Source organism: Triticum aestivum, chromosome 6A (genome assembly GCF_018294505.1).
Source record: "Triticum aestivum cultivar Chinese Spring chromosome 6A, IWGSC CS RefSeq v2.1, whole genome shotgun sequence".
Taxonomy (NCBI): domain Eukaryota; kingdom Viridiplantae; phylum Streptophyta; class Magnoliopsida; order Poales; family Poaceae; genus Triticum; species Triticum aestivum.
Genome location: NC_057809.1, coordinates 29636309 through 29656340, shown reverse-complemented (window position 1 = coordinate 29656340; position 20032 = coordinate 29636309). Strand labels below are relative to the sequence as shown.

Below are 20032 nucleotides of genomic sequence, written 5' to 3'. Positions count from 1 at the left end.
AATGCAGAGAGCAAGAGATTTATTTATTGGTCGTCTGTCCCGGCCTTTCATTGATTGGAATTTTATGTGCAGACTGATGTAGAAGCAAAATGTTTCAAGGAGAATAGATCAGTGATGATAATGGCAGTTTCAGAAAAGATACTGAAGCTGATTCAACAAATGATAGCAAGGCTGACTCATGCCGATTCTTCCTATCTAAAGCAATCCTACAAAGGCTAGGTTATAGGAGCTAAAGAGAATGTATATTCTCTAGTCGAGGAACAAGCAGAAGAGATTCACCATCATCGGTACTCCCTATATCCATATATATAGGGCCTAATATGTATTTTGAGATTTACATTGAGCACAACATCTTTGCCAAATAGATAGGTGACCAATTATTTTTAAAACAAACGTTGAACTTCAATTCATTAGCACTCTCAGAGCAGTCTCTGGCTCCATTGCACCTTTGATTTTGCATCGTGCATTCAAAAGCTCCAACCAGCAGGATGAAGTGCTTCACTTCTACCTGATCAGACCAAGGTTTTGATTATTCAGATATACGACCATGCAATAGGGTTTAACATATCAATTATTCTTAGTATAGCTGCTAATTTTATTATCCAGATCACAGATCTTATTCAATATACCATCAATTAAGGCACTTGTCAGCAGAGAGGGAAATACACAAGACTCTCAGTTAATAGCTACTGATGTTTTGCTTAGCACACAGCTAACAGTTGAATCAGTTACCTTTCTTCTGGGGTTATGTAATTGATATAAAGCCAGGGGAGTTTAGTTAAAGATTCTCACATACCTATAAGAAGGGAGTTTTGCGATATTGCTGGATCGAGAGAATACATGACTCGAATCACAGCATGCTAGAGAATTTCTTTTAGATAATGACCACTTGCTTAGCAATCTGTTCTTCTCTGTGCTTCTTGTTCCTTGTCTTCATCTCCTGAGCCACTAGGAGTCTGGGATAATGATGAGCTTCTGGATAATGATGCAGCTAATTCTTCGTCCTCCTCTGTATCTACTGAGCCAACTAATGAGATGAAGGAGGGAAACAACAGGAGGAGATAAATATGGAAAATTAGTAGACAGAACGACAAAACGAACAAATTAAGATGTGTTAATTCACCTCCTGATTCAGATGACCTTCCAATCAAGAAGTGTTGTAACAGCATATCCCTTACCCTGACGGCATCTTCATTTTTCAACCGGCGAACATTCTCAATGTTCTGCACTGCTGCATCCTCCTCCATATCTATGACTATGTTATGCAACATGCAGAAGGCACAGATAATCTTAGACATAGTTTCCGGATTGACCGGCCACCACGCATCTCCCTGCAGGTACTTCCATGTATCTTGGAACCACGCCAGCGCCTTTGGCGCGCAGGTTGTGGCTGCAGAGTGTCTCCTATTGAACTCTACCTTGGAGTCTGAGAGGTCTTCCTGGTAAGGTGTGATTAGCCATGAGAGAAGAGGGTATCCTGCATCACCAATTATGTATTCCCTGACTTCTGACCCATCTAATGCTGCCTTCAGCTTGCTGCCATTCAACCAATCACGCTTCTCACACCCCTCAAAGATTTCAGAGTCATGCAAAATGCTCAACTTAGTCACGCTATCTGCCACTTCCAACCAAATGTTCATGAACCTTGTCTCTGTATCAACGACGACTTGCATTTGAATGCTGCCATTTTTCTCATGGTCGCAGTTTGGTCCAAATGGGATGTGAGTTGTACATATAACACCGCAACAGTTATGCATATTGTAGATCTTGCCAAACATGGATTTGATCTTATCCATTTTACTGGAGTCTGGCCAGCACAAGTGGTGCCTTGCTCGCTTGAACACAGCATCAATAAACCTCTCAGTTACCGACAAGATGATTGACTTGTTCACATCAACAGAGGATCCTAAAGTCTCCGGTGGCTCGCTAGAGTACAACATTCTTAGAGCAATGGCCACTCGATCTTCCAGGCAGAGTACCCTCCCGTCGACAAAGGTATACCTGTTCATATCTTCCAATGACGGCACACACACCAAGCTGCAGATGTAGCTAAAGGTTTTTCTTGTCATTCTGAAGATTGATTCAAATCTTTGTGTGTCCTCAAAAGAAGATAAGGTTCCTGCATAAGAAGAAAGCCGAAAAGTGATTATAAAATCCATTTCTTGCAAAGCAAGAGCTAAAATGTGAGGAGTTGAAATTTTGGGATCCAGAAATGACATCTGAGCAGGGGAAGTAGGGGACAAATGAGAACAAAAGAAACTTAGCAAATGAGGGACTCCAGCCAAATCAGAGTGAATTGCAAAAAACCACCACATTTGAAGTTCAGTTCTGGAATTGCCACCACATTCCTTGGGCGTCGCTCCATTTTCCGCTAATTTTCTCAATAAACACTTATGACCGATTTAAGCAGAATTAATCTGATTTCTGACATGTCGGGCCCATTGGTCAGATCCACGTGGCACTAAATGATCAACACAGACGGCATTAACTGTTAAGTCAAACGATTGCCCACCTGTCAGGGTTCCATCCCACCCAACCCATCCCCTCCCTCCCGTACTGTGGCCAAGCAGCCGCCGCCTCCTGCGCACACAACCACGCCGGCCAAGCCCCGACGACCTCGCCGCCGACATTGCGCTCCCCTCATCTTCCCCTGCTCGCCTGCTCCCCTCCCTACCCATACAATGGCCATGGCTAGAGGGGCGTCGCATCGACCCCTCAACCTTCTCCCTCTTGTTGTCCTTCTCAGCGCCGGCGAGATCCACTGCCCCGCTTCCCGTCCTGCGGGGCACCACACCGGATCCAGAGGCTCCCGCAACGCGCCTCCCCTGCCCCGATGAGCTCCACCCTCCTCCTATATGGCGCGTGGAGAGTCGGTTCCCTGCTCATGTCATGAGGTCGCCTTCTCCGTTGTCCGGCTTGACGCGCGCTGGGTCCAGGTGATGTTGGAGCGGCCATGGCCGTGGCGGGCGGGATTGGAATTCACCTACCTCCGCCTCGGGCAGATGTAGCTAGAGAAGGGTGGACGCCGTGGAACTGGGAGCCGCCGGAGCGGCCACCTCCACCACGGCGCCAGGACGAGGTCGAGGCAGCAGTGGTGCGAGAAGGCCACCGCATTTGGGGAAGACGGCCGCCACTAGGGAGTTGTCCGCCACCTCTGCCTCCTTGCTGTTCTGCGTGTCGGCCATCTCCACAGCGCCGGGGCCGTCGTCGTACTGCTGCTGCTCCCATCCTCGGGCCGGTGGTGACACGTTCAATTTTAGGGGCCCAATTGTAATCTATTTTGTTTTTAGGATGCATTGTGCAATTTTTCAGGGACCCTTCTGTCAGTTTAATTGATGACTGATGGACCCCATGTCTAATGTAACAGTCAACAAACACTATGGACCGTTTATGCATGTCAGAGCTTATAGATGGGCCCAACATGTCAGTAATGTCATTAAAATGACCTAAATACGTGATAAGTGTTTATTGAGAAAATTAGCAAGGAAAGTGGTGGAGTTTTGGGGCGCCCAAGGAATGTGGTGGCAATTCCGGCACTGAACTTCTAATGTGGTGGTTTTTTTACAATTCGCCAAGTCAGGAAGTAGCATTGGTCAACAAATAACCACTACAAACAAAAGAAAAGCCATTCATCTATTTTCTTAGAGAAAAAGCTAGCAATACATCTATGTTGACATTACTAACAAGTGTTTGTTGTCCAATAAAACTCCAACATACTGACGTAAGGTAGAAAACAAACAGGTAAAAACAACAAGAATAAATAGACAAATTAAGATGAACGAGCAATGCTAAGTTTCTGTAATACCTCTGGACATGAAAGAGCGGCTGACATTTGTCTCCAAGTTGTAGGGATTAGCTGTGTACAGGACAAACCATTTTCTTGGAGTATCTCCTTCCTGTGCATATGCCTTGACATGCTCAACATGGCTGAACTTGTCCCACAAAGGACCAGATTGCCCGGCGGCTATGGAAGCGAGCAGTGCTAGGCTGCAGTAGAGCTCCAAATGCCTTGCATTTATACCTCTCATGTATTCTGGGATTGTCTCCATGTCTAAATCCACGAGCACGAGAGTCTGGAGTGCAGGAACACCTTCTAGCAACTTCACCTTTGAGCAGTTCTTGATGGTAAGCTTCTTTAGTCTGGGGAGATTAGTGATCCTCTCTAGGTCAAGGCCTCCAGCCACTTCCAGCTCGACCAGAGATCCAAAGTTCTCTAGAGAGCTGAGACCCTGGACTTGTTGTATGGACAATACATTCAAAGCTCTTGCCTGGTAGGCAAGGCCCGGAGGAAGACGCCGCAATTTACAGCTAATTAGCGCAAGATTCTGTAAGACAGGAAAGGCTTGCACTTGCTCCTCCCACTCCCACTCTTCCCATTCCACCATTCCCGCTAAATTCATCACATGCAATCTCGGAAATGCGATAACCACCTGGGAAGGACGAGGGCTGTGCTGATGGTAGGATTGCAGGAAATCTGGTCCAACACGCTTGATGGCTGGAGCACGGTTGATCTGAATGAACTCCAAATAAGGGAGCTGACATAAGCCATCAGGAAGCTGTGTGCAGCAAGCCAGGTCGTCAATCATCAAAGTTCTCAAGCTCTTTAGGGGCACAGCTGATGATGACATCATCCACCTTGGGAGCCATCGGCCAAAATATCCTTCAATGGCAAGATATTCTAACCTGGGCGGAGGGCAGAGCTCATCAAACACCTTCTCTATTCGTTGTTGCTCTTCCTCAGAGACCATATCTTCCTCTCTAATCAGCCCATTGTCACCCAATATACTACTGCATGTTAAGTCTAGGTTGGTAAGATGCACCTTCTCACCAAGCTTTGCCTTTGCTGCAGACGAGGAAGTAGTTAAATTCTCTAACCCCTGTATTCCAACATGCTTGAGCCGATAAAGAGGGCCCAACTCTTCCACACTGCACCACTCACCATCTATCCGAGCTGGAAACCCATGTATTATCCTCAAATTTTTCAGATCACAGAACCCCCTAGGTATGCCACTTATACTTGTTTTATTGAAGTTAAGATACCTTAGCTTCCATAACTTTACAATGCTATGTGGAAGTTCCACAAATTGCTGGCATCCTCTAAGGTTAATGTACTGCAAAAATTTCATCTTACCAATGCTATCTGGCAGACAAGATATATCAGAGTTCTGTAAGGACAAGTACCGCAGGTGCTTGAATTCATGCAAAGATTCTACCAATCTAACATCATGTGCAGAATCAATATGTAGTGTCCGTAGACATGGAAAATGAACCAATGAATCACTAGACTTCATATTTATATGGCCAACTGATATTAGTGTTCTCAATGTCTTTTGTGCTTCTAAAGAACTCCAGTCTAGCCCATCTGATTCTGATGCTTTGCTTTCAAGAGATAATCGAAGAAATTTATGTGCACTAAGTTTACTATCAATATTAGTTTCTCCACTGAGAGCTGTCAATGCCTCATCTCTAGCCACAAATTGAGCAAATGAGCGCACAACATCATGCATGTTGCAGACACATTGATCAAGGTACTGTGCATTTGGCTCTATAAGGTTCCTCAGTATCAGCTCCTTATAGTACTTGCTCCCTAATTCTTCTAAGTCGTCTGAGGGTCCATGAAGAAATCCTTCACTAATCCACATGCCAATTATGTCATCTCTTCCAAACAATGCAGTTTTGGGGAGAAGGGAGTAGCATAGAAAGCATTGCTTGATGCAAGAAGGTAAATCTTCATAGCTTAAATGTACTGCATGGTTTAGCACTTCAGGCATTCCAGATACTGACCATATGGAATCATCCAGAACCATCTCCCAGTCACGGCGCTTATTGTCCTTTTGACACAAGAGTCCTCCCATTACTTTAACAGCAAGAGGCAAACCATCACATTTCGCTATAATTTTCAGCCCAATATCTTTGAGCGTATCAACTTCATGTTCATTTATTTCACTTGAGACTATCTGCAAGCAGTTTTAACTGACAGTCAATAAGGAGAAGTTTGCATTTGTTTTAAATAAACTGCAGTTACTCAGAGGCTAGTGTCAAATTGTTATGGGTTCATCTTGTAATCTCAAAGAATAACAAAAGTGTGTGTTCAATTATTATATTTCTACTCCAAGTTAAGGAACTAGCAATTACTACTGATGAATGGAGTTCAGTTATATACCTGTTTTTTGAGCAATAACCAGGCATCCTCCTCCCCTAATTTGTCGATGTGGTGGTAAGGAAGCACAGCTTTCATCCCTCGGGCAACTCTTTCATCTCTAGTAGTGACAAGGACTCGACTACCTTGGGCGACAACATTAGCCAATGGTATTTCAAGGATATCACCCCATGCTCCGTGGCTCCACACATCATCTAGCACCAGCAATAGCTTTTTCCCTGTCAAGGCAGTACTAAGGATTGGCTGAAGCACAGCCAACGCCTTTTCACCTCCGTGTATGCCCCCTGCGAGCGTGATGATTGTCCTGAGCAACTCAACCTTATCAATGTTCTGGTTGATGCTCAACCATATCGTCTTGTCAAACTCGTCCTTAACGGTTTCATCACTGAAGACCTTCTGGGCAAGGGTGGTCTTACCGATCCCGCCTACGCCAACAATAGCGACCACCATGATGTTGGTATTTCCCTCCTTTTCAGTCAGCATGATCTCAACCAGCTTTCTGGTGTCCTCTTCGATCTTCTCCCCAACTACACCCAACCGATCAAACCCTCCTGAGGTCTCACGGCTGGTATTACCAGAATTAGATGTTTGCACCTTGCTGCTACGATCCTCGTAGGCACTAAGATTGATGAAGCTGAAAGCAGTGCTTTGCTCCTTGATGGTGTCGAGCCTCTTGTTGAGCGCCTTGATGCGGGTGCCGATGTCGTGGGCATGGGAGGGATTCCGCATGCAAAAGAGCAAGGGGTTGAAGCACCACATATCTAAAGTGGACGGACGGCGCTCCATGGCCTTGAGCTGGCAGAGGTCAAGTATATCAGCAACTTCATACATGGCACGCTTGAGCTCGCCCACCCACTCTTGCACACTCTTGTCGGTGATGTTTCTCTTGTCAGCATCGGCGAGGAAGTTTTTGAGGTCCCTAAGTTTAATGTCCATCTTGTCGATCTCCCGTCTGAATCCAAGCAGCATGTGCACCTCTTCCCTCGCCATCTCCGTTAGCATGTTTAGCACATAGGACGCAAAAGCATCTAGGACCATCGCCATGTTTTCTACGTTTCTGCTGTAACAAATTTGAACCACATATCATATCTTCCCTGCCACTCGTTGCAGCTGATGATTGCCAGCCAAAATTATTGAAAAAAGGCAGCACTAGAATCCTAACATAGGCAGATGAGGAACGAGTTATAATTCATAAGCATGGGCAAGCTACCTAGATGGACAGATGCAAGCAAAATCATCTGAACATAAAGAGAGAGATGCAAAATTACCTTCAAGGTGGATGGATGTTGGGTCCTGCTCTAACTCCTCTGGAGCAACTCGTAGTACACCAGTACTGGTGAAGGGCTAACAAGGACGAGGCACTGTGTCTATATATATATAAGCCAAAGGGAAAATATATAATTAGTTCTCTAACCCTGTCATGTTACTGGATTAAATGCAACTTGTATGGAATTAAACATAACTTCCACATCGTGATCAACGGATCCATCCGCACGCGTTGAGCCTTGGATTATTCAGCAGACCAGCCTGTTAGCTGGCAGCTAAGCTAGCCGATGAATGGTACGATACAATTGATGCCGCGTCTGATGTTAAGAAACACCAACACAATTAGCTGTACCTAGATATATCCGTCTCTTATTAAAGGTTGTGCAGGGAAGGAAAGGCATAAACCAGGACCCAGGAACATCCTGGTATTTTCCGGAAGCAAGTGCTGTGCAGCTGAAAAATTGGCTGTTTGTTTGGAAGCTAGCCAGAACCAAAAGACAGTTTGTGCTTCAATATCATAGTTTCACAGTAGCCTAACTTGCTGCACAATGTACTACCTTATACTATAATAAAGGCCTTTCTGATGGGTTAACTAGCACTAAATGTCGCCATCTTCTATGGATATCTTGAGGCCTGGCAGTTTCCTAAGACTTCTTACAAGGTCGACCATTGGCCGGCATAACCTAGGTTAGGTTTCGATGCCCTGCCTTGTGCGATATACTACTGGCACCCGATATATATGAACTGCGTAGTGTAGTGAATGAGGCAATATTATCAGGGCTGTAGAAATTGAAGACTGAAGATCCCTGAGTCAATTTATGTAAGATCGTCAATCAGGCACTGTCAGTGTCATCCTTGGTGGAATCAAAATGAGTTCTGTTACTGGGCCTAACAATGATTTGTGTTGCTTACAAGTAATTCAGAGATGTGTACTGCCAGTGAACTTGGGTACTTGTAAATACAGTATGATGCTGGAACTGAATTAGACTGACGCTCTCACCAAGCACAGCAAATACGGACGCACTGTACCAAACAAAAAAAATGTGCAGATTCCAAAATTACTACTAGCAAAATTAGGGATCAAAGAGTGAATGGAAGGAACTGAATGGGAATGGGGCCTGGGTAAGGATGTGGTGGATCCAGGACGTACACTGACCGGGGCGGCGCCGGTGGACGACGGAGAAGACGGCCGCGCTGCCCCTGCCACCTGTTCGTCGGGCAGCTCCACCGGCGCCCACCACCTCACGGCGGAGCACCCCAGTTCCCCATCGCGCTGCACAGCAGCGAATCTCCTGTCGCGGCGGCATGGCGGCGCCTGCGCACAACCATCCATCCAACCAGAGTCGCTCCGACGGCGCCGCCAGCGACCTTTCCCCGGTCGTCGGGCCCGAAAAGGCCAAGCCCAGCCACAGCCATGATGGCCCAAACCCAACGAGGCCCATTTCCACTGCTCCAACAAAGAGGCAGGCCGCGACGAGCGAGACACAGTGCAGGCTCGCCTCAAGCAGCGACTAGAACGGGCCGGCCCAGCGGGAACGCAGGCCTGCAGCCTTTTCTTCTTTTGTTTCATATCTATACACATATAAAAAGCCCCAAAGGGCTAGATCCAACAAAACAGCCATCAAATATTATAGATCCAACGACTTATATCGCTTTCATGGTGAGCGATAAACATGTTTGCAATTTATAACATGTCAAATATAGAATATCCATGTAATTACGCATAATTGATATCCTACCTAATACTATTAACATTCAATTGATTTTCTGGCTAATATTTAAATGCATTTAATTTTCTACCTCAATATCAACATGCATTGCACGTACGAATTCACTAGTATAATACCAAAAAACACTTAAAAAATATTAGTCATGCATTTAAGAAATGTCAAATGTGTATTAATTTTTTTCTCATGTATACAAAAAATGTATGCCAAAAAATATACAATTTGTATGAAAAGAGTTGATCATGTATTTAAAAAATTGTTAATCAAGCATTTTAAAAATGTTGAAAGTGTATAAAAAATGTTTCTCATGTATACGAAAATTATTTACAAAAACTATAAATATGTACGAAAACAATATTTCTCATGTATTGAACTTTTTTAGCGTGTATACAAATGTTAATCATGTACTTGAAATTTTTTAAACATGTATAGGAATTATTTTTCTTGTGTATACGAAAAGGTTTACAAGAAAAAAAAGTAGAAATCAAACAAATATCTGGAAAAATATAAATGTGTATGAAAACAATGTTGATGTCATCCGCAAAAAAAAAACAATGTTGACGTATGTTAGTTTGAAAAATGATATTATATTGTGGGATGGAGGCAGTACTTCAAAAATCGTTAATGTGTTTAAGAAAAATGTTTCTGATGTATATGAATAACGTACAATCTGTATGAATAAAAGTAGACATCAAAACATATTTTTGAAAAAAAATCATGTATTCGAAAAATGTACATTGTGTGTGAAAATATGTTTACCGTTGTTAAGAAAATGTTCACGCGTGTTTGAGAAAATGTTGACCATATATTCAAAAAAGTGTTCAAAACAAGTGTTTAAGAAAAAATGTACATTGTTTATTAAAAATGTTTAGTGTGTACCAGCAAAATGTCTCACATGTACATTACACTGTGGACTGATAAAAATAGATATGTGTTGAATAAAAAAGTAACAAATTAAAACCAACAAAGAAACAAAGAGAAATGAATAAAAGCAATGAAAACTGAAAAATAAACAAAATAAAACAAAAAAAGGAGAACCAAAGGAAAAAAATGAAAATAAAAATCAATGAAAACCGAGATGGAAAAAATGAGCTTTAGAAATCGTAGGAAAGAAGAAAAGAAAAAAATTCCAATGAAAACCAAGCAAGAAACTGAGAAAACCGGTTAAATAGCAAAAGAAAAAACAAAAAAAATCGAAAAAACCTTGAGAAACAAAGAAAACTGAAAAAACAGAAAGGAAATAATGAAAGAAAACTGGATGACAACCAGAGAACGGCACACGACGGATCAAGCGAACAAGAAAGAGTGAACAGAAACAAAAACAAAAAGGGCCAACAATAGAGGAAAAACCTTCAGCGAGACGAGAGCTATTCTCGCTACCGCAATCCGCTGGTCGAGGGATCATGGTGACCTGCTGGAGGCCAGAGCTAAAGATAGCCCACCAATAGATGTTTTGTAAATTCCACAGCTACATTGCCATTTTAAAGCTTGTCGCCGATACACAAAGTTCAGACTGCTTAACAAAACTTGTCTGTGCCAAACAGACAGATGACAAGAATTACAAAATGTTGTGTTCAGTTCATGTTTGCAGCATCGATGTAATCTTTGGCTCCATTGCGACACCGGCTATTTCATGCATTCAAAAGCTCCAACCAGCAGGATGTCGGCTTCCCTTCCACCTGATCAAATCAAGGTTTTATTTGTATCAGTATTTTTCATCTTTGAGGATCGCGTAGCTGCTAATATTTTTTGTTCACATTCCCCGTGCTATCGAATGAATCATGATTAAAGCAATTGTCAATACTGAATGGGAAATACATAAGGGTCGCAGCTTATAGCTACAGAGAGGGAAATACGTTGCTCATAGGTAAGTCAATTATTTTCCTTTCGTAGTTATGTAATTAATATATAACAAAGGGAATTTATCACCTAAAGGTTATCACTAACAGCCATATCAGAGAAAATGAACCAGGAAAAAGAGAACTTGTATATTGCTGTAATCGAAGGAATAACAAGACTTTTAAGCACAGACTGCAGTGTACCTAGAATGAAGCTGGCAGAAAGAAAAAAAAATCAGTTAATGATCCCCTAAGCCTGATGCACCTACCTCATGGTCCTTCTGTGGATCTAGTAAACAGATGAAGGATGGAAACAACAGGAGGAATAAATATGAGAAATTAGTGGACAGAGTAACTAGAAAAAATTGAGATGTACTAAGAGGACTTGTGTTAATTCACCTCCTGATTCGGATGACATTCTGGCCAAATGCTAGAGAGGTTCATGCTACCTGTCAATGTCAACCAAATGTTTGTGAACCTTATCTCTGGATCAACGATGACTTGCATTATAACACTGCAATTATTCTCACTGTCGCGGGTTGGTCCAAATGGGATGCGAGTTGTACATATAACACAGCAGCAGTTATTCATATTGTGGATCTTGTCAAACATGGATTTGATTTTATCCTTTTCACTGGAGTCTGGCCAAAGCAAGTGATGCTTTGCTCGATCGCACAACACAGCAACAAAGCTCTCAGTTACCAACAAGACGGTTGACTCGTTCACACCAACAGTGGATCCTATCGTCTCCGGTGGCTCACTAGAGTACAACCTTCTGAGAACAATGGCTACTAGATCTTGTAAAGACAGCTCCCTCCCATCAGCAAAGGTGTAGCATGTCATATAATTCAATTCCAGACTCACCAAGCTGCAGATATACCTAAAGGTTCTTCTTGTCATTTTGAAGGCAGACTCAAATGTTTGCGCATCCTCCAAAGAAAATAAGGTTCCTGCATGAGAAGAATTGAAGAAAACAGTAAAGTAATTACACACTCGAGAACTTGCAAGGCAACAGCTCTGCTGTGACGGTGTTAATATGGAACAAATACTATTTAGCAACGTGAGAGAGTGCAGCCAAATCGGAAAGTAGCATTCGTCAACAGTAACCAATACAAAATGATTAGAAGCCAGTCATCTGTTTTTTACAGAAAAAGGTAGTAATGTCAATGTTGACATTAGTACCATGTTTTTTGTTGACCTACTCTGGAAGGATGCATTCAAGAGAATGAGAATAAAGAGAATATATTCAGAGTCCAACCTATGGATCTAGTTAGAAAATAAATCAAATAAACAGAGCACACAAACAAATTAAGATAAATGAGCAATGCCAATTTACCTCTATACATCAAAGCAGAGCTGCTGACATTTGTCTCCAAGTTGTAGGGATTAGTTGTGTACAATGCATACCATTTCCTTGGATTATCTCCTTCATGTGCATATGCCTTGACATGCTCAATATGGCTGAACTTGTCCCACTCAAGTCCAGATTGTGCCACTGTCATGGAAGCAAGCAGCGCCAGGCTGCAGTAGAGCTCCAAACGTCTTGGGTTTATACTTCCCATGTATTCTGGGAGTGTCTCCATGTAGTCGTCCTCGAGCATGAGCCTCTGTAGTGCAGGAACACCCTCCAGCACCTTCAACTTTGGGCAGCGGGTGATGGTAAGCTTCTGCAGTCTGGGGAGATTAGTGATTCTCTCCAAGTGGAAGTTTTCAATTACTTGCAGCTCGATCAGGGAAGCAATGTTCTCTAGAGAGATGAGACCCTTGACCTGCTGTACGGATAATACCTTCAAAGCCCTTGCCTGGGAGGCAAGGCCAGGAGGAAGACGCTTCAAATTGCATTCAAACAGAATAAGTTCAGTCAGGGCAGGAAAGGCTTGCACTTGCTCCTCCCACTTCCACTCCTCCCATTCCACCAAGCCCATTAACTTCATTGTGTGCAATCTCAGAAATGAAACCACTGCCTCAGAAGGACGAGGATTCTGGTGATGATAGGACTGCAGGAATTCATGTCCAACACGCTTGATGGCTGGGGCACGGTCAATCTGAAGGAACTCCAAATAAGGAAGCTGACACAAGCCATCAGGAAGTTGTGTGCACGAAGCCAGATCTTCAGCCATCAGAATCCTCAGGTTCTTGAGGGGCATATCTGATGATGACATCATCCACTTTGGGTGTCGTCGGCCAAAATATCCTTCGATGGCAAGAAAACTTAAGCTGGGAGGAGGGCAGAGTTCGTCAAACACCTTCTCAATTTGTTGGGTCTCTTCTTCAATCAGCTCGTCATCCCCCAATCTACTACCACAGGTTAAGCATAGGTTGGTAAGATGCACCTTCTCAACAAGCTTTGCCTTTGCTGCGAATGAGGAATCAGTTACATTCTCCAACCCCTGTATTTCAAGATACTTGAGCCGAGAAAGAGGGCCCAACTCTTCCAAACTGCACCAATCACCATCCACCCGGGCCGGAAATCCATTTACTTTACTCAAATTTGTCAGAACACGGAACCCCCTAGGTATGCCATTTATACTTGTTTGCTGGAAGTTAAGGTACCTTAGGTGTCCTAAGTTTACAATGCTATGTGGAAGATCCACAAATTGTTGGCATCCTCTCAGGCTAATGTACCGCAAGAATTTCATTTTACCAATGCTTTCTGGAAGACTGCATATATCAGACCGTTCCAAAGACAAGTACCTCAAGTGCTTGAATTCATGCAAAGATTCAACCAGCGCAGCATGCGCAGACTCTATATGCAGAGTCCGCAGACATGAAAAATGAACCAATGAATTACCAGGCTTCACATTTATACGGCCAACTGATATTAGTGTTCTCAGTGTGGTTTGCGCTTGTAAAGAACTCCAGTCTAACCCATCTGATCCTGATGCTTTGCTTTCTAGTGACAACCGAAGAAACTTATGAGCACTAAGTTTACTACTCCCTCTGTTCACTTTTATAAGACCTTGAAGACATTTCAAACAATGTGCAAAACAGCCTATTTTGAGTTGTTTGAAACGACTTACAAAAGTGAACGGAGGGAGTAACAATATTACTTTCTCCACTGTGAGCTGCTAGTGCCTCATCTCTAGCCACAAATTGAGCAAACGAGCGAATGACATCATGCATGTTGCAAAATGATTGATCAATGTACTTTGAATCTGGCTCTATAAGGTTCCTCTGTATCAATTCCTTATAGTACTTTCTTCCTAATTCTTCTAAGTCATCTGAGGGTCCATGTAGAAATCCTTCACTAATCCACATGCCAATTATGTCCTCTCTAAGAAACTTTGCAGCTTTAGGGAGAAGGGAATAGCATAGAAAGCATTGTTTGATGCAAGAAGGTAAATCTTCATAGCTCAAATATACTGCATGGTTTAGCTCTTTGGGCATTCCAGATACTGACCATATAGAATCATCCAGAACCATCTTCCAGTCACTGTGTTGATTATCCTTCTGACACAAGAGTCCTCCCATTACTTTGATAGCAAGAGGCAAGCCATCACATTTTGCTACAATTTGCAAGCCAATATCCTTGAGCATATCTATCTCATGTATATCAGTCACACTTGAGACTATCTATAAAAAATTTAAACCAATCGATTCAGTACAGAGCGGGCTGTCATAAAAGAAAAATGGTGGTCTATTAGCAGCAAGCGGAAATTAAGGTTCAGTTAATAATAAGCTCATGAAGAAAGGAAACTAATGAGAGATCAGTCAATCTGTCAATGAACTACCTAAACTGAATTTGTGAAGTGGATGAATCGCTAACCGGGGAGGTCTCTGTCAACAAGGATACCTAAAACGTGAATGATTAACATCATAACATATGCTACATGCTCACCCAAACAAGGTGCTATTTACTTTCCTTTTAACCAAGATGCTTAGTTTGTATACAATTACAAACCAAATTCTGTATTTAATTATGTCCATGAATATTACAGTGGGTGGCTAGTTGAGGTGGTTGTACCCAACCATAGTTTTTGAAACCGAATCGGTGAGGCTGTCGGTTCAGTTCAGCGGTCAAACTGCTGGTTCGCCAGTTTAGGGCTCCTTTGATTCATGGGATTTCCATAGAATTTCATAGGATTGTGATCCTATGGATTCTTTTTTTCCTGTAATAGGTGCTTGATTTGCAGGAATTTCCCTGGTCTATTTTATAGGAAATTTTCCATGAGGTCTGAACTTTTTAAAAGAATCCTGTGATTTTCCTATGCTGCCATCAAACACCCACTTGTGTCAATTCCTCTGTTTTTCGATTCCATAGAATTCAAATGGGCAGGGTACCCCAATCCTCCATTTTTCCTATCTTATGAATCGAAGGAGCCCTTATTGTCCTGTTTTTTAGGCCATTAAATAATTATGTTTTGTGTACTAATGCTGTAGATGTCAAATAAGCTCATTCTCTTCTATGTAACAAGAATGCATGCCAGCCGAGTTGGTTATTGGGCCAAACCTGGAAGCTTTGGCCTGTTACGGTTTATCCCCGGTTAGCATAACAACCGCCCAATTCGACGATAGCAAGACATGAGTGGTGGCTTCCTTAATCTTGAATTTTCAATATATATGCTTTCTCACAATCTGGACTTGCCAAATAAGCATAATTAGCGACGATGCATGGAGTTTGGCTATGTACCTGTTTCTTGAGCAATGACCAGGCATCCTCCTCCTTCAATTTGTCAACGTGGTGGTAGGGAAGCACAGCTTTCATCCCTCGAGCAACTCTCTCATCTCTAGTAGTGAGGAGGACCCTACTACCTCGAACCAGAGTATTAGCCAAGGGTATTTCAAGCACATCACCCCATGCTTCGTGACACCACACATCATCTAGCACCAGCAAATAGCTTCTTCCCGGTCAGGGCAGTAGTGAGAATTGGCTGAAGCACAGCCAACAACGCTTTTTCACCAGTGTTTTCCCCCAGCAAGGGTGATGATTGTCCTGAGCAGCTCAACCCTGTCGAAGTCCTGGTTGGTGCTCAACCATATTGTGTTATCAAACTCGGCCTTCACGGTTTCTGCCATTGAAGACCTTCTGGGCAAGAGTGGTCTTACCTATGCCGCCGACACCAACAATGGCAACCACCATGATGTTGGCGTTGCCCTCTTTTTCAGTCAACATGATCTCAACCAGCTTTCTTGTGTCTTCTTCGATCTTCTCCCCGACTATACCCGACCGATCGAACTCCCCTGATATCTCACGGCTGGTATTTCCAGAATGAGAAGCGTGCACCTTGCTGCTACGGTCCTCGTATGAACCAAGATTGATGAAGCTGAAAGCAGCGCTTCGCTCCTTGATGGTGTCGAGCCTCTTGTTCAGAGCCTTGATGCGGGTGGCGATGTCGTGGGCATGGGAGGGATTCCGCATGCAAAAGAGCAAGGGATTGAAGCACCCGACATCCACAGTGGATGAACCACGCTCCATGGCCTTGAGCTGACAGACGTCGAGTATGTCGGCAGCTTCGTACATGGCGCGCTTGAGCTGGCCCACCCACTCTTGCACGGTCTTGTCTGTGATGTTCCTTCTGTCAGCATCGGCAAGGAAGTTCTTGAGATCCCCAAGCTTAACATCCATCTTGTCGATATCATCTCTGACTCCAAGCAGCATGTGCACTTCCTCCTTGACCATCTCCGTGAGCATATTTTGCACATAGTATGCAAAGGCGTCTAGGATCATCGCCATTTTTGCTGCGTCGTGGCTACAGATTAAGCAGAGTCAGCTATGGATGAACCACAAAAGCAAAAGCTGAGAGACCCGAGACTGCTGTCAGCTGGGGTTCACCAGTTAGATTTTTTTCCCCTGCACTTCAACTTTCCCCAATCTCACGCCGTCGTCACCCAGACCCAGATGCGTTCCGCCCGGCGCGCCACGCACCCGTCCGTCAGCCACCGCCAAGGCGCCGCAACCCAACGTCGTGACCTGCGTTGCATCCACCACCAGGGGCGGGCCCAGGAATTCAAGACCGTGTATTCAAAATTTGGAAACTTTTTTTTGGAGGCGTAAAGCCTTCCTTTTGGTGCGTAAAACTGATTATAACAACGTATTGTACTAGTTCTAAACTATATAAAAGATACCACATAATATATTATATTCATAAAAAATGATCATAACTTGGTATTGTTCGACATATAGAAGTAAAAAATTGTTCGACATATCATGGCAGAATCTAAGATATATAGAGGATAGAAAATAGTAAATGATAAAAAAAAGCTTACAAATTACATGATAACTTTGCGATCCTTGATGCTCTGGAAATGAGTGATGATGTCCTCATCCTTAACTTGCAAGAATGTATAAACATTCTCCCATCACAAACTTAAATGGAAAATTGCACATTCTCATGTCTAAACAATTCATAATTGGCTGAAAACTAGTCTTTACTTAACCTATAATTCAATAAGAAAGTCAAGTGGTGAAAATACTTACTTAGGAGCCAAACTATGCTCCTGCAATAGTGCAGCCTGCTGGACAGTGAGAAGAACCGTGCCTGTTGCTTACAAAATCAGAGTGACAGAACCTACAGAAGTAAAAAAAGGAGACATAACCTGTAAAATGAATTCAGTGCCACTTCAGGTTCAGAGATGAGATGATTCGGAAATTGGAAGTTGGTTGTTCCTTACAAAATTAGTGCTTGTGTATTTGAAACTGAATCAATGCGGTCTGTTCGCTGTTGCCGTTGCCTGCTTCTGTGCTTCAGGTTCAGAGATGAGAAAATTCAGAGCTTAGAACAGAAGGGATGCAGGGAGAGGAAGCGAGGGGTTTGTCGCGGCGGACCGGCGGCGCTCCGTGCGCACGCGCGCGAGGCGACGGCGACAACAGCCCTGCCGGCCGGCCGGCGCAGTGGCTGTGGCGGCGGCCCGACAGTTCGTGTGTGATCTGCGGATGCGGCTATGGCGGAGTAGAGGAGGGGAGGTGCCGGTTCATCTTGTGTCTGATAGATCGATTTATTTTTTGGCGATGATGTATCCGCACGATGCGCTTCTGGGCCAAGGTGTGGACTCGAGGAGAAGGTGGGCTACTGGGCCAGCCTATGTTTTGGGCTTATAAATGCTTACCAAGCACGTTGGCGTACCAATTTCGTTTTTTCTTATACTGACACAGTATATATGCTATATATACCTATTTTTTTTGCCAAAAACAATGGGTATTCAGCTGCATACCCTTGAATTGAGGTGGGCCCGCCCCTGTCCACCACGGCCAGTTAGCCGAGAGTAAAATTCAGATAAAATTCACCGCCGAAGCAGCGTGATGCGACTCAATCAATCAATTCAAGCTCACGTCTGGGCTTTGGGCGCCGGGTGGGGAGGCCGTCCTTGTCGACGGCGAGCGGGTACTCGGGGCAGTCGATGTCCTCCGGCCGGCAAACTGACGGCAGCCGCGATAAACCAGCGCGTGGTACTCCTCCAACAACGGCCCCGTCAGTCGTCAGAGCGCCGCCGGCTCCGCTTCAAGAAAATGAAACTCCGGCCTCCAACCATACTTCACAACTCAACGACGGCTCAAGCAACTCCAACGCGCGACCCGATTTTGTCCTTTTTTTTGTCCGTTTTAAATCGGTCGAGCAGACGGGGATGTCCTCTTTTTTATTTAGGTCAGCCATGCACCCACGGAGGAGGATGCATTTTTTTATGGATTGAAATGAAAAAAAAATGAAGCAAAACGTGCGCACAATTAAACATAGTCAGCATTAAAAACACCGGTCAACCCTGATTAAAGTCCACTTAGACTTGATTAAACATAAATTAATACTCCCTCCTTCTTAAAATCTAGGGCGTATTAGTTGTTAGCACGAAAATTAGCGCAGAGTCAGTTACATGAGCAAATCGCACGAGGGAGCCATCCACGATTGGAGATAAAAAAAGAAGACATGCATGATTTGGGTGCTAACCCCACAAAAGGATTGGCCGCATCTTTTTATTTCCAAAAAAGTAGCGATCTTTGGCTAGGCTTTAACTGTCCGTCCTACATTATGGGATTGCATGTAAATCCTAATACGCCTAAGATTTTGGGAAGGAGGGAGTACTTAAAAAACGCCGCCTTGCCCTGACCCAGCAAGCTGCCCTACGAGTCGTCGTCCGGACCGGTGAGGCCGACGAAGTACGACGGCGGAGCCGCCCAGGGGAAAATTCTTTTTTTTTGTCGAAGAGTTAAGAAAAACCGTTGGACAACCAAAAATAAAAAAAGAACGAAAACAAAACCATCTAAAAAGCTGAATACACATACGAGAAAATTAAAAAACAAAATCTGAAGAAAGCGTCCAACGCATGACATGTGACGACGGTTGAGAGCTCGTCAAGTTGTTCACTTTCAGACCACTCCAAGTGATCATTGGAAGGCTCCCGAAAGAGCACTCCTCAACTAGTTGCTCTCCAGTTTAGTTTGATTTGGGTTTTCGTAAAAGAAAGTTGGTTATGGCTGGGTGTGGGCCTAGATGGTGTGGTCGCTGACAGTTACGAATCGTGGTTTAAAACCGGTTCTTGAAATGGATGTACGCACGTGATACGTCTCCAACGTATTTATAATTTTTTATTGTTTCATGCTATATTATCTACTGTTTTGGATGTTTATGGGCTTTATTATACACTTTTATATCATTTTTGGGACTAACCTATGAACCCAGAGCCCAGTGCCACTTTTTGTTTTTACCTTGTTTTAGGGTTTCGAAGAAAAGGAAAATTAAATGGAGTCCAATTGACCTGAAACTTCACGGAACTCATTTTTGGAAGGAAAAAAGCCCAGAAGACTTGGAGTGCACGTCAGGGGACTTACGAGGAGGCCACGAGGCAGGGGGCGCGCCCTCCACCCTCGTGGGCCCCTCATGGCCCCCCTGACGTACTTCTTCCGCTATATATCTCCATATGCCCTAAAAACATCCAAGAGCACAGTAGATCGGGAGTTCCACCGCCAGAAGTCTCCGTAGCCACCGAAAGCCAATCTAGACCCGTTCCGGCACCCTGCCGGAGGGGACAATCCCTCTCCGGTGGCCATCTTTATCATCCCGGTGCTCTTCATGACGAGGAGGGAGTAGTTCTCCCTCGGGGCTGAGGGT

At 43.9% G+C, this 20032-nt stretch overlaps 1 protein-coding gene and 1 pseudogene across 5 annotated transcripts; both read right to left on the bottom strand.

Moving 5' to 3' along the window:
- Positions 1-146: 146 nt before the first annotated feature.
- LOC123131806 (putative disease resistance protein RGA3) lies at positions 147-8783 on the bottom strand. 5 transcript variants are annotated; one of them, XM_044551485.1, is made up of 7 exons: positions 8577-8783; positions 7429-7527; positions 6164-7317; positions 3806-5957; positions 1124-2119; positions 797-1027; positions 148-508 (listed from the first exon to the last, which is right to left on the bottom strand). In XM_044551485.1, exons 3-6 carry the CDS (start codon positions 7202-7204, stop codon positions 894-896), a joined length of 4323 nt encoding a protein of 1440 aa, XP_044407420.1. In that variant the 5' UTR covers positions 7205-7317; positions 7429-7527; positions 8577-8783; the 3' UTR covers positions 148-508; positions 797-893. The 5 variants fall into 5 exon arrangements, with proteins under 5 accessions (XP_044407424.1, XP_044407420.1, XP_044407422.1 ...); XM_044551487.1 differs by having other exon boundaries at positions 6164-7217; XM_044551489.1 differs by lacking the exon at positions 8577-8783 and having other exon boundaries at positions 147-508; positions 797-1009; positions 7429-8569.
- Positions 8784-10604: 1821 nt separating this feature from the next.
- On the bottom strand, positions 10605-18452 carry LOC123131805 (disease resistance protein RGA2-like; annotated as a pseudogene).
- Positions 18453-20032: the final 1580 nt, after the last annotated feature.